This window comes from Anser cygnoides, chromosome 1, assembly GCF_040182565.1.
Source record: "Anser cygnoides isolate HZ-2024a breed goose chromosome 1, Taihu_goose_T2T_genome, whole genome shotgun sequence".
NCBI classification, from domain to species: domain Eukaryota; kingdom Metazoa; phylum Chordata; class Aves; order Anseriformes; family Anatidae; genus Anser; species Anser cygnoides.
Genome location: NC_089873.1, coordinates 193,423,861 through 193,439,152, shown reverse-complemented (window position 1 = coordinate 193,439,152; position 15,292 = coordinate 193,423,861). Strand labels below are relative to the sequence as shown.

The window sequence follows — 15,292 nt, the reverse complement described above, 5'->3', positions numbered from 1 at the left end:
CTTCCTAAGGCTTTTGCCCAGACAGAAAACCACTCCCTTGTAGCAGGGCCTGGTGTCTGCAGCAAGTGGTCACCCACACAAGAGTGAAAAAGTGCTGGAGACAGCACATTATTTCTTGCCTATTTATTCCCATCGACTTCAATAAATTGTTTTATCAAGGCACTGGTTTCTGAAGACACGGATGTAGTCCTGCCACTAGAGCATCACACAAGACCACAGGAGAATGCCTTTCTCATTAAAATCTTTTATTCATAAGCAAATAATAAAAATGGAGGCAAATATTTGATGACACGATCGAGTTTTAAAGTATCTCAGAAAAAAGCAATGCGAGCTAATTAGTTATGACAGCGTCGTATGCTCATAGCGGAACAGGTCTGATCTTGAAAGTAATTGGAACCTTCTAAGGCTTTGTCTAAAATACAAAACATACATCAAATGAGGAAAATCAGCCTCAATTAATTTATTATTGTTTAATAAGGCACCAAGAGCAAGGGCTGACGTCCCCAACTTCAGATGGCTAACTGAAGGTTGTGCCTGTCACTGTGACAATAAAAAGCATTAGAAGAAATCTGACAATTTTAGGTTAAAACTGGGATAAAATAAATTGAACTTACAAATTCTCCTTTCTCTCTGCTGATTATAAAAGAGCATAGCACAATCTCTGCATCATGCCTCCCATCCCATGCTTCACATCCAGAGGTGTGCTCTTGGCCCACCACGTGCATCAAGCAACGCAATTTATCTCAGGTCTTGTTCATTGCAACCTGCGCAGAACTAAGTGGTGTTAGTGTGCACATGCAGATACTGCTGCTGTTCAGCACCAGAACTAATTAAGCTGCGGTAACCTGTTTGTGTATCTGCATCTTCTGTAATGAACAAGATTTGAAATGCCCCTGAGCTGAGCATTAGCAAAGCAAGAGCTTAACGCTTTGGGATCTGTGCTGTGACTGAAGGTATGTGACCAGCTGGCACAAAATTCAGAAATGCTTAACTCGAGTAATGTGGGTGCAATGCACTGTTTTGAGTTATTATCTGCATAACAATGCTGCCCTAAGGTTCCAGCTAAAATCAAAATCCAGCTATATTACATGGTACACATATTTGTAAGACAACTTCGTCCGCTGTGGACTGAAGCTTGCCACTGCAGCAACAGAAGACACTACTACCTCCAGGTGCACACTCCAGCCTTACACAAACTTTCTGCCTCCTGCAGGAAGGACAGCAGTAAAGCTTAAGCACTACACCTAAGCCACTGCATCTTTCCTTCTCTAGGGGAGCAAGATATCAGATACCTGGGTTCTACAGCTGAGTCCTAAAGAAACAGTCATTGTTTCTGATGTACAAAATAGACGAGGAAACAAAGAGGTGAACTGGCTTCCCAAGATCACTCAGAAGGTTATGGAGTAGCCTGGAAGAGTCCAGACCAATCCACTCTACCACATCATCTCCCCAAAAAACTTTCAATCACATTACTTGATTTCTCATAGGCAAATCTTACAATAGATCATATGTCTACATAGCAATGCCTACTGACAGGTAGTCATACCTGACTGAAGTTTGGGCAAAGCCATGGGTTATCAAGTGCATGGTCTGAAGAACTGAGTACAGGTCTCTGGTAAATCTTCAGAACTAGAAGAAGGGGGTGAGGGAAGGATCTATTTACTCACATTTAGATCATCACACTAGTACAGAAGTGCCAAAGGGAGGGAAAGGACGAATAATTCTTTCCCTCACATTGTGGAAGGGTTACAGAGCTAAGCTGAAGTGACGCTTACTGCTGCTGAGGTCTCAGCTCACTGGCCAGCAAATCTACTCTTTGCTTAACACAACCTCCCCCTACCTACAGTCAGTGCTTTACAAATTAACCTCACTGCCACACTGATTGGCGGGTGAGGGCTTGTTTTCTCCAGTGACAAACAGCTGAAGTTTGCCAATTTCAGATCCCTGCATAAGCAAATATTGTTCAAGCGCTGAATTTCTAAGCAAGCTGAAAAAATGCATTAAAACATGATTGTGTTCCAGCATTGCACAATATTCATACTGCTAAAGCTACTTAATGCTTGCACATCCAATGCATATATATAATTTGATAAAGTTTTAACTGAACTTTTAATAACTGTTTCCAGTTACTCATGAATTATGTCATGACAAAATTGGACCAAAAGTTTCATTGGTCTCCACACAAGTGCATATCACTGCTTGTACATTCAGTCTCCTCTTCTGTGTGACCAAAATTTTCCACTTTTTATGAAGAACTGCTCTTCATTTGGTCTCTCCTGTTAGACAAGGTGCACCTCAGTTAGATGACATTTGTTTTTTCAGCTTGGCAAGACCAGTAAGACATTCATCTCTCCATTCTCTCCTGGCATTGAGGTGTTTCGGAACAACTGGAATTTTTTCAGACATTGCCTGAAACAGAAAATTTAAGAGATGGTTAAATCTCATTTTCCTGAGTAGTAAACAGGATTGTTTTCTTGCTTTTGCTGCATCAGACCAAGTAACCTTCAACACACACTGTAACATAGTCTATCACAAGCAATAGGCCACTAATTCTTCACAAGGCTGACTGGAAATTATCTAAAATGTATGAGAGAAGTGCTCCCACTTGGAGAAGGTTGGCTTGAATGTCGCAATGAACGTGTCTACAGAAACATCAGTGCATCAGTTTCTTTTCTTAGTTTACCCCACAGAGCGACTGTCTCGCCTATTTGACAATAATCTTTCATTAAGTAGGAAGGAGGCCGCCTGGCCTTTTACGTGGCTAAACATATACTCTGAACCAAATTTGTGTGTGTGTATTTAAAGCTGCAGTCTCTCTTCTGGCTCCTAATAAATGTAATGGGAGATAACATTTTTTTTGAAAACATTTGTTTTAGGAATGACAGTTACAGTTGAAATGACAGGGAAAGAGATGTAACAAACCCAGAATTTTATTTTATTTTATTTTTTTAATGGAAAATGGGGGAAAGAACATAGAGCATTATTTGAGGGTCCAAAGATAGAAGCCTGAACGAATCAGAAGGCAGAAATATTATTTGCAAGTAAATGGAGGGGAAAAAAAAGTGCTTTGCTGCTGAGTGCATAAACAAAGCTGCCTAGATGTATCTGTTAAATACATCACTGAAAGTAGAAGAACAGATAGAAAACTCAAGCAAGCTAGCACAAGGGAAACAGATTTTCATTTAAGGAAAAAAAGCTGTGTTTGAGAGTGGAGGTACAGATTACAAGGCCATCTTTGCCAAAGCAGCACCTGAGGTCTTAGGTTTAAAAGGCAATTGTTGAGAAACTGGATAAAACCTGGTTCTGCTACTAATAATTGGCAAGTTGCAGTCACTCCAGAAAAAAAAAAATCTGGGGGAGGGATAGATGAGTAAGATAAGAGATGTTTAATGTTTTACACTTGAGAGGATTCTTGCAAGCTCATCTTTGGCATTGAAGACTGTAGATAATGGACACAGAAACAGATGCTGAACTGGAATCTGGCATTCCATAAAGAAAACCAACCTGTTTCATTCTAATTAAAAGCTTCTAATTGTGAATAACTCCACAGTTGTCACAGATTGTTATTACAAGCAGACTATATTGTTTAAGCATAGAAGAATCTTCCTTTTTAACAGAGCTGATGTTGAAATTGCATTAACAAAGAGGAACAAAAAAGCTATTTTCCAGACAGATTGCCTGCATATGTGGAATTAATCTGTGACAGTTAAACATAAACAGTTTATTACATACATACGTTCTTCAGCAAAGCATTAAAAAAGGCAATGATGAAAAGGTAGAATTAGGAAATGGCAATACTTCAGAGTTAACTGCTATGGACACATAATATCCTATATGGTGAATATAAACAAATTGTTGGCTTTGAAACGTAATAGACAAACTGGGTCCTGATACAGCATAGCACTTAAAAAACACATCTTTTCTGTAAGCATGCTTAACGTAAACACACCTTTGTATGCATTACAGACTGAAGATCTAGTTTGTAAATATACTAAGTCAATAGAACAGCTGGAGGAGAAAAGCTGTAGGACTTATGCAGGAAGATGGAGTAAGAGGAAGACACAGGGAGAAAATTCATTGTGTAGAAAAGGAAATTCGGAGCTGTGCATATAACAGTAGAGGACAGAACAGACACAATAAGAAATAGCGTGGGGGATTTAATGTAAATAACCCACGGTTGTTTGCGGTTGACTCCTCTGGCTAGTCATGTTACTCACCTGCTAGATCATATTCCCTTGATGTACTTCAAAGTGCTTTGGAAAAGGGACTTATATAATCATATACGTTCTGTACCGATCTTTTCGCTCAAGGTACACATTCACACAAGAAACAGAGTACAGATGCCTCTAACAGTAAATTGAAATTATACATACATTAAAACAAAAGCTAACATTCTTTGTTCTGAAAGTCATTGCATCTATTGACTCTCTATATATTTACCTGACTGATTTTCTGCTCAGTTTCGCCTGAAAATTCTGGAACTGGTCCAAAGGTGTTCAAAACAAGTTTCATACCTTCACGGTATCTTTCACAATAATTTGAAATACCTAAAAATAAGAGTGAAAAAGTACACTTGAACAGAAATTCCTACTTTAACTTCAATAACTACCTGTGCTTAAGCTTTGTCTTAAATCAAGAGTCCAAAAACGGTGTGCTATTATGCCTAAGACACCTCGTTATCACAAGGAAAAATGGGTTCTATCCACTGCACTTTCATTAAAGTTCAAGAAAAAAACATTTAGGACATGCCTTCACTGCAAAACCAATTAATGTTCCATACCAGCAGGCAACGCTATGTGAGGGATGCAGTAGGCAACCATGGGTATACTTGTGCTTTGTTACTTGAGACAAGAAAACCTCCCCAAACAGTGTTCATAGGGAGAATGTTCTCACCTCTTCTCTCCTCCTGTTTGGTATGTGTCTTACCAGGTGAAGCATCCCTGTTTTTGATTTTATTTATTGATCTTGAATGTATCAAGAGCAGCAAAGCTCTGGGGAAAAGAGTCAAAGGCATAGAGACCCAGGTGGTCTTCACTGAAGGAGAAAGGCTTGAGGAGAAACAGATGGATACTTGCAGATGAACACCTTGTTGTGCAACTACGGGTGACAACAGGGATTTGGCTTTTATGACCACAAAGCCCTCTCTGAGGGTTGATCCCTGCTAGAGGAAAATGGGATTCACCCAACAAAATGAGGGAAACGCATCTTTGCCATAAAGCTGACAGATCTGGTGAGGAAAGCTTTATATTAGGAACAATGGAAAAGCAACATTACAACCTGTAGTCAGATGACAAAGGGGTGTACTGGGGTGAAAAGAAAGGAATGGACAGTAAGACAAACCTCACAAAAAATAAAACAAGGCAGGAGGAGTCCACCTGTAGTGCACATGCAGCCTGGGAAACAAGCAGGATGAGAGCTTCATGTGTGGTCACACAATGACGGGACTGTTAGAGTAACTGAGGCGTGGTGGGATCACTCACATCACTGGAGCGTTGCAGTGGACAACACAAATTCTTCAGGAAAGACAGGCAGAGAAGACAAGGAGGGGGTGTTGCTATCTCTGTAAAGAAGCAGCTCAGATCTGTGGAGCTCTTTTATGGGATGGGTGACAGACTTGAGAGCTTGTGGGTCAGCACCAGCAGAGAGGCCAGTAAAGAGGATCTCACAGTGGGAGTGTGTTACAGGCCATCCACACAATCAGGGTAAGTAGGTGGATGAATTAAAAAGCTGGAAGACAACACATAAGAACAAAAGCAGGCAAGCTTATTTCTGGAGGGTGTCAGGGACATCCTCATGATAAAGGTACTGGATGGGCCAACCAGGGGTGCTGCAAAGCTGGCTCTGCTGTTCAGTAACAAGGAAGTTCTGGTTGGGGTATGAGAATCAATGGCAGCCTTGACTGTAGCAACCACGATATATTGGAGTTGAAGATCCTGAAAGGAGTAAGGAAGAGTATTAGTGGAGTACAGACCCTGATCTTCGGGGCAGCAGACTTGAGCTGATTCAGAAAACTGGTGAGATCCCAATGAGATGCTGCTCTGAGGGGCGAGGCACCTCAGGAAAGCTGGCCATTCTTTAAGGACAGCATCCTCCAAGGGCAAGACCTTGATTCTCAGGAAGAGAGGTAGATAAGGAGAAATTTAAAAACACTGTCCATGCACGTCCAATGCAATGTTGACAGAAAAGCCAAAGCTCAACTCCAGTTGAAACTTGCAGAGATGTCAAGGATAACACGAAGGGCTTCTACTGTTATATTAGTAATAAAAGGTTGAACAAGGGAAGTCTGGGCCTGTTGCTGAATTAGTGACTTAGTGACTGGAGAAACAGGTAATGCTGAGTAACTCATTGCTTTCTTTGCTTCAGCAAGGTCTCCCATGCCTCTGTGCTTAAGAGGCAGGGTTCAAGGGAGAAAAGAGCAACCAGCAGTAGGTGAGGATCTAGTCAGGGATTACTTGCAAGAACTCAGCCCTACCTGAGTCCATCAGACCACACAGACTGCATTCAAGGATATGAGAGAAATGGCCAACGTCCTTGCAATGCCACATATTGTAAAATCATGACAATTAATACATTGACCAAATCATTTGAGATTCCCAAATGACAGCAAATATTGCAAATATTGCCCTCATCCTCAGAAAAGGTCAGAAGAACAATCCAGGGTACTACAGGCCAATTGATCTCACTTCTGTCCCTGAGAAAATCAAGGAGCAAGTCCTTGACTGGAAACAAATTCTTGGGCACAGGAATAAGAGGAAAGTGATTGTTAACAGTCAGCATGTACTTGCCAATGGTATATCATATTGGACCAGCCTCACTGACTTCTGTTATAAAATCACTGGATTTATGGGTAATGGGAAAGTAGCGGACATCATTTACTTCAACTTCAGAAGGGCATTTGACACTGATCCCATAATAGTCTCGTATCAGACTTAGGATATTAGGGGTCTAGATGTTTGGATAATTAGATGTATAAAGATGCAGTGAATGCTCAGGCTCAGAAGGTAGCAGTTAATGGGTTATACTCTACTCAGAGGCCAATAAAAGTGGAGTACCACAGGAATCTATCCCGAGAACTGTACTGCATAATAGTAATTAAGTCTTTGAATGATACTAAGCTGGTTAGGGAGATGGTTAGGGAGCTCCTTAGGGAGGGAGGGGGAGGACCAGCCAATACTCTGGAGGGCAAGTATCCAGAACAACTTAGGCTGGAAGAACGGGTCGACAGAGACCTTAAAAAAATAATTAACAAGGACAAATGGAAGGCCCTACACCTCAGAAGAAAGAACTCAATCATGGAATGGTTGAGGTTGCAAGGCACATCTGGATCTCATCTGGTTCAACACTCCCGCTCAAGCAGGAACACCTAGAGCAGCTTGCCCAGCACCACATCCAGGTGCCTTTTGAAGATCTCCAAAAAGAGAGACTCTGCCTTTCTGGGCAATCTGTTGCATTGTTCAGTCAACTCAACTTGTAACAACACAGACTCATGCATCCCAAGAACTCCCAGTCCCTGTAGGCAACAAGCTGAACGTAGCACCTCTGAGTATAACCCACTTTACTCTTTGATAGCCGTTGCATGGAGCAGCTGCATTTTTCAGCAGTGGAAACAAATACCCTCAGACACCACTACTGAAAGGGTCAGGATCTACAAGGTCAGCCAAAAGGCTCCTGACATCAAATGTGCAAAATACAGATTCAGCACCAGTAGCAAGGGGCTTAGAGAAAAGAGAAGAATGACTTTTCCAATTAAAATTGACAATGACACACCAGTCTTAAAGAAGAGAGCATTAAAAGGACCAGCTGTAACAGTGTGAATTTTCTTCATCCTAGCACAGAAAAATGGCCATTGGGAAAGCTACATTCAATGGATAGATAAGAAAGGGAGCAGGGAAGCTGGAAATCTAAACCCATTAGAATCTGTACCCAAAGGCTGAAGTCCTGCTGACAAATAAAGCCTCTGACTGACGACTTCTGACCAGCACCCTAGAAAACACGTAGTGAGAGAGCTATAGAACCAGCTAGCTGGTAATGATGGCTAAAACGGCAGTCAAGTAGACCTTGGCCAAAGGTAGGGCTTCCAATAGCAATCCCAAAATAATTAGTGCTGAGGCATTAGAGAGCAGCTATAATGACAAATGTACCGAAAAGAGAACTCAGTCATTCAGCCAGACACACATATCTAGTGGACTTCTTACTGCTGCTAACTATCACATAATCAAGAAGGGACACGACAGCCTTTCCCAGTGAACATCAATCTAGAAGTCATAAGCTGCACCACAACAGTAAACAAGCGATGCTGTTCTGTCAGTAAGCAAGTCAACACAAATAAGAATGTGATTATCCCAATGAATAACATAAATCTGAGACGGGAAGTTCTGAATATCCACTAAAAGTTTGTGACAAATTGCCTTTTCTGAGAACCTTAGAACGGAAGAACTTTCACCCTTCATTTTCATTTTAAGTAACTAATTATCCATGCAAAGAGAAAGAGAAAGCTCCAGAAAACAAAGGCAGGTGGGGACAGTCACCAACTCTTTCACGAAGGCTCAGGAAATTGTACAGACTGAGAAGCATGAGTCTGAACTCATCGTGGTCTTATCCAACCACAAAATGTGAGAAACTTAAGTGGGGTGGCCTGACTACCGCACCAAAGAATCCTAGGTCAGGTCATTAAGTAGTCTTTTTCCTGAACAGCTTACAAACAGTTCCCTGGAATGCAATACTGTGTGGTATCAATACCACAGAAGTCACACCTGTCTAACCCTAAATGGCTGAGGTTAAAGGTGGATGAAGGAACGGAAACCTCAGACTACTGGCAACCATGAATCATAAACTACAATACTTATACGGCACAGCACGCCTCTTAGCCTGAAATCGCTGAAGTACATGCATTCCAAAAGGCTTCTGAGGTCAGTAAGAGTATGGAGAATGTTGTTGTTCCTGGACCTGAGATGGAAGAACTTTCAAAAGACAGATGCTTCCATTAAGAAATTAGCACTCTGAAGTTAGGATGATCATCACATCCTAAGAAATGGGAGAGAATGGGGGAACATATCCATTGCAAGAGAGCAACCTGGGAAGATTTGAGTGCATTGAACCCTATTCAAAAATGGATTAGAAACATGCTCCAGTGTCAGAAGGAAAGAAACTCTGAAAAAAAGGACAACCTTGTAGTATCCTGAAGCTATATGTGGTGCCAAGAGCATACCAATCAGCATTTAGTCAACCTGCCTCCTTCTGTTATCTATCTACCCATGGAGCACACCTGCTCCTTGAACCCTCTCTGGCATGTTCTGGTCTTCTCCAACACACACACAAAAAAAAAAAGTAGGATAGCTGGTCATACAAATTGAACAAAATAGAAAGCTTCCATATAACTAGAGAACTGATATACTGTATCAGTTGTATGAAACTTTTTATGTGTGTCAGTCAAGAAAACTGAACAAATCCAGAACCATTCGAATTGCCTAGTGGCCTCCAAAACATCATTGACAGGAAGTGTGATTCAGGAAGAAAAGCATTATTGTGGGATGTTGAACAGGCTGTGATATAATTTTATCTCTTCATTGAGGGCATAAGCAGAGACCATCCTCCTCCACAAAATCTCTGCAAAGGACCACTGGTTATTGGAACACTGACTATACCCTGTTATTAGCATAATTAGCATAAAGGGCCTGTCTGCTACCTCTTAACAGCTAGGTTCACAGACTCTGGCACCTAAAGCCAACCTAGATCAACCTGCAGCAGATATTCTGAGTGATACTCATGCACCAACCGCAAGATGACAATGCTTATATTTCACCTTACTCATGTGACCTGCTTCTTGTAACAGTGAAGAGTCTGAGCAAAATGTTTGCCCCCACACTCTGCAACGTCACAGAAAGTTCCCAGATACAGAAGTAGAAATGGCTGACGCTGAGGAGTGCAGAACTATATGGGCACCTTGCTAACGCACAGCTGCTAGCAGCAGCTGTTGCCAGCTGGACAATCACAAAAGCAGGAATCGCTATTCAGCCAAACATGGCAATTCAAGCAATTAGTAATCGAACGAATGGTAAACAAAGTAGTGTCAGTTACCAGTTATTCTGGTGCTTAAACAGCTGACACAGGCCTATGACACCTAGATGAGTGCTGAATAGTTTGGGATTGGTAATTTTCCAGAACCCAAGGTGAACCTCTCAACCACCTGGTCAGCCTGTGTAATAATACCATAGATCTGAGTAGTTCCAATTCTTGTACAGTCAAGAGAAGGTAGAACAGAAGTCTGTGTCAGCATTTTTTTTCAGGAGCCTCAGCCTAAAGAGAGAACATTAGTATTTTGGGAAGCAGAATGCTTGGACTTGGCTTATCCATTTACCTAGTGGATGTGAACTCCTGGGTTGGAGATGGCCTTCAAAGCTCACTCAGCCAGCTAGTCCTGGAAATTGAGCTCCTACTGGCAGCTCACCTACAGCATGAATGAATCAGAATAATTTCTGGGTGGGTGTATCTCACCAAGGTAACAAAGACATGCCAAACGCAGGTTGGGTAATACAATTCACTCACTGCATGCAGTGTATGAATGAAAAGAAGACTTAGGCAAAGTCATCAAAACAAGAAAAGATAAAAACAAAGTATTATGGCTGGAGAGAAGAGCAGCAATATAGTTTACCACAACATTGTGGCTGAAATAGCAACACACAGGCATGTATATGCTGCTTGTCAAATGGTGTGGATGCTCTATGCAAACACCTTCCAGTCTCAGGAGAAGGGAACGCACTGAAAGTTGAATATACACATAGTACTACTCAAAGACTTTAAAAAAAATAAAGTCATTTCAAAATAGGTAACTCAAGATAGCACTCCCAGCGTGAAATCTCAAGAGACACACAATGTTTGACTTGATATAAGTAGTCAAGATAAAACCTATGCTGCCAGCTTTAAGAAACTGCTTGAGCAATGGGGAATATTGCTGGAAAAATCACTTTGCTTTTCAAACGCAAACTCAAAATGATAAATATTTGACTCCAGATCTTCAGACTTGAGAGTTCCTTGACTCAAAGGTCAGGGCTACTGCAAAGGTGGATGAGAAGAGCACTTGACTGGAGCATAGGGACCAGAAGATGGAAAACAAGTATGACACAGTCCCTTTAACTTTAATCCTTGTTGATACTACCCAGACAGCATCTAAAGCTGGATGAATTAGCATCTGTAAACAGTGTGAGATAAGACATGGCAGCACCTGGGAGCTGGAGAAACAGGAAAATGGTGGCAAATAGGGCTATTAAAGACACTCACCATCTTTCCTTGCATCCAGTTACTATGCCTCATTATCTCCAACTGGAAAAAAAAAGAATGACAACAGATGCATCTCAGACAAAGAGGGAACAACTTGCAGTACAGGAATGCCAACAGTTTCCTTTTACCCGTGCGGTTTGTTGTCTCCCTGTCTAACCTCTGTCTTCCTTGCACACTGACCTCATCCATGTTGGAAAGAGGCAGCTGGGAAAGAAGGCAGATGTTGCAGAAGGCACCTGAGAACTACAACCACAGAACAGAAATACCTCCAGAGAAGGCAGGAGTCCCCTGAATCTCCCTTCTACCACGCTTCCAACTATGGTGAAGAGGGGAAGAAGAGGAAGGAATAACAAGGTGTTTTAAGGGAGCAGCAGATGTGGATTACAGAGATGAAAAGGGGTACATTCTAGCTACCATGGAAGTCTCTATCCCGCTCAGCATTTCTGCCTGGTACAGTGCAGTTAAAAGAACATGTTACCATGAGATGAGGGCATTCATTCAAGGCTGTTTAGCTGCCCATACCTTGCCCAATAGGAAATGCAAGGCTCTTTTATACCACTGCCAAAGGAAGAGTAAGCTACACTTCTGGTTTGCAGGTACTCACCTAAAGGACTTGCACTGGTGTGATGCAAACATAGGTATTAGTGAAATGCCTCTAGTTGCATCAAGATGAACGGGGCATTGAGGATGGAAAAGAAAAGGAACTCTGGATGGACTTTTAGCTTAGAAGTATGCATAAAATGCTTTTTGTCCTTTAGAAGACCTCTTTGTAAGTGAAGGTCCTATATATAGAGGCAATGGGAGGAACAGTGAAAAAGAAGGGAAAACATTGTGACATAAAAGGTAGCACATGCATTATGTAGTTCATGCATTACAGCATGTAAAGAGCTTCAAGTAACTTAGCTTCTTGTATGCTAAGTCTCCTTCCTTCTTCATAAGAAGGACAACAGGCACGAAGGCTGAAGGATGCAAGCAAACAAACTTGGTAAACTAGTTTGGCAAGGACATTACACGTGGGGCAAAATGAGGAAGGCACTGAGATGTTTGTGAGACAGAAAAAGAGACAGTGGCATTAACTTGACTACTTTTAAATCTGATGAGCAATGTAATAAGAAGATACTGTAATGACTCAAAAACAGAAGGCAAGATGGTCAAGCCACTGATGTAACATCAAATATTTGAAAAGACTGGGGTGGGGTCATTTTAGCAGGTAAAATCTAAGAAGAGGTTGCACTTCGTAAGACTGAAGATGAGTATAGATAAGATCGGAAAAAAGGGGTGTACTTCAGGAACACCATGGAGGAATTTGTCATGGCTAGCATATGTTCAGAGAAAAAAGTCCCAACCTCTTTGTTTTGCTGACATTGTAAGTCTGAGGAAAACTTTCTACCTGTAATCCTATCTTCATCAAGGGTGTGTTCGGACACAAATGTATGCTCTCAGTTAGGGGTGTGAATTCACAGGACACTTGCTACCCTACATTAATTCCATGTGAGGTTACTTAAGCTGCATGAATGCTTTCAACTACACTAAGACAGTCGTAGCAACAAAAAAGTTTTATTCTCACTGGTGCTGTGTTACTATCTCAGTAGCAGTGTACAAATATTCCTTTTGTTAGATCAGCTTTGTATATGGGATGAGCTCCATATACCAGGTCACTTGATGAGCATGCAAATTCCTCTGCTAGCACAAGGGAGAAGAAGGCACTGAGATGGGTTCTTGAGAATCAAGCTTTATCGTGATCGCTTGAGCAAAAAACATGTAGAATTCCTGTGCAAGATAAGTTGCTCCCTTCAGAAGATGGAGAGACCCACTTTGCACCTAATGGTCCATAGTGGGAAACTGGTGAAACCAGCCACTGCACTGAAAAATCAAAATAAAAAAGAATAACCTTTGCTTACTATACACAAGCGTTCTCATAGAAAAAACCTCCAGCTGCAGATGCAAACAGCAGTTCTAGGAGACTATAAACTGCTTTAATCACCCTATTGGAAAGCAAACTGAATGTGAATAAACAGGTATGAAATAATTGGTGGGCACATGAAAGAAGAGATTGTAGGATTATGCATCACTGTGATCATCTCAGCTCTACAAGTATTCCTGAAATAAATGGAGATATTTCAGTATCATAAAACACAACACATGAGCTAGACAGAAAGAGGGGCAATCTTCCTTTTCTTTGATTTGACTACCTTAACCTAAAGAGATTCTGCTTACTTGTGTCACAAAAGCTCTTGAACTGGGTTGAATCTTTGTTTGCTCCCTTTATGGAGGAATTAATCCAGAGGACATAACAATGAAAATAACCTATGCTTTAGAACTGGCCAGCATGTATGTCTACCATAATTGTTAAAATACATACTTGGCTATGTTTTGCCAAATCAGGCAAGAAAAACCTTGCTTTGAATTATGGGTTATAATTCTCCCTCTTTCTCTTTGATCCTTTGTGCCTTTCATACAACACAATCACTCTACTCCTATCATCCAAAATCTATTCATCTGACAGGTGCTTCCAAGATGAGTTTGAGTTAGCATTCTTTCTTCCAGTAAGAGAAGCAAAATTTTGACCGCAAAGAGTCATACTGTGCTTACTGGCTATCTGTGCTTTTAAGGACCATATATCAAATCCATTTTCCATACAGTCCATGCTATGGACACCTCACAAATACCACAGTGAATAACAGGCAGAATATGAATCTGGAATGGTGTTTTTATAAATACAATACAGAAAAATAGCAACGAAGATCCTTCAACCTCCCCATATCCAGCTCCTGTACTAATATTACCAGGTTTAGATCAAGATTAAATTATAATTATAGCTCACTAAATACCCCAATAATAAAAGTAACAGACCTAAGACAGACAACTATGAAATATGAATGAAGAACTTCTGCTGCAAACATGTAAAATACTGTATATGTTGCTCTGGCCTCTGGTTTTACAGATGATTTTTTCTAAGGTCTTAAAAGCAATTGCCAGTTCAAGAAATAGGAGATACAATCTTACTGAGGCTGCATAATAGAAGCATTTAGTTTGGAAATGACCTTTATCATCATCTATTCCAACCTTCAAAATCATATTAAGTATCTTCACAGGTAACTATCATGGAACTGTTTCTGGTATGAAGAATTCTTTTTATTGATGTAAGTAAAATTAGTAAAGATTGTGTGATAAATGTTGATGGATGTGTATTTTAATGATACAGGCACATATACAGGAGGGACACTATCTGCTAACATAATCCCTCAATAAGGAAGCAGGTAAAATGACTCTACTGAAGTCTATTCGTGTTCCTTGTAAAAGGAACTTAACAGCATTTGTTGTGCTACTGCCATGAGAAATCATAAGATGAAACTCAAAAAACAGCTTACTGAAAGTGAAACCAACAATCAGCATTATGATATGTAAATTGAATGTGCCTTTTTTTTTTTTTAAAGGGGGGTTACCTTTGTGTCTGTTGCCATTCAGTTCTCAAGTTGCTGTTGCTGCTTCTGCTCCTTTTAGTGGCTTGACATTATCACTTTGATGTTCAAAGCTGTTGGCTCACAGCCATATATTCAGAATTCCCATTACTCACGCATGGATTAACTGGTAGTCTAAGGTGGCCTAGATAATAGCTTTTGATAAAGCTACTTATGAGTATGCAGGAAAGGACTGAAGAACTAACATGGGAACCCTGGCATTAGCACATAGGAGGTTCATGGGAGGATCTTGATGTATTGCATGTCAAATTAACGCTGACTTCAAAAGAAATCTTTGGAGTAATATTCTTTATTCAAAACCAAACAAAAATATCACACCGCCCTTACAGGGAAAAACGGTCTTCCCCACCTTCCAGGATTTCCCACAAACACTATTTTCCTCTCATGCTTCCTGCATCCCTACTATGCTTCCTCATTGATTTGCTAAGCAGTGAGGTTAAGATTGTGGGAAATTAACATCTTAAGTCTAGAAAGGTAGCTGCTGTGAAGCTGGCAAACCTGCTGGACAGGCAAACAAGCAGGAGAGCGGAGGT

At 40.9% G+C, this 15,292-nt stretch overlaps 1 protein-coding gene across 3 annotated transcripts in view; it reads right to left on the bottom strand.

Moving 5' to 3' along the window:
• Positions 1-224: 224 nt before the first annotated feature.
• Positions 225-15,292, bottom strand: part of CRYL1 (crystallin lambda 1) — a 63,409-nt gene continuing 48,341 nt past the window's right edge. For all 3 annotated transcript variants that reach the window (XM_013188169.3, XM_066989778.1, XM_048046995.2), the window contains 2 exons: positions 4,441-4,547; positions 225-2,409 (listed from right to left, as the gene is read on the bottom strand). In XM_013188169.3, coding sequence (XP_013043623.3) covers positions 2,296-2,409; positions 4,441-4,547 — 221 coding nt within the window. In that variant the 3' untranslated portion in view covers positions 225-2,295. The remainder of the gene's footprint in view (positions 2,410-4,440; positions 4,548-15,292) is intronic.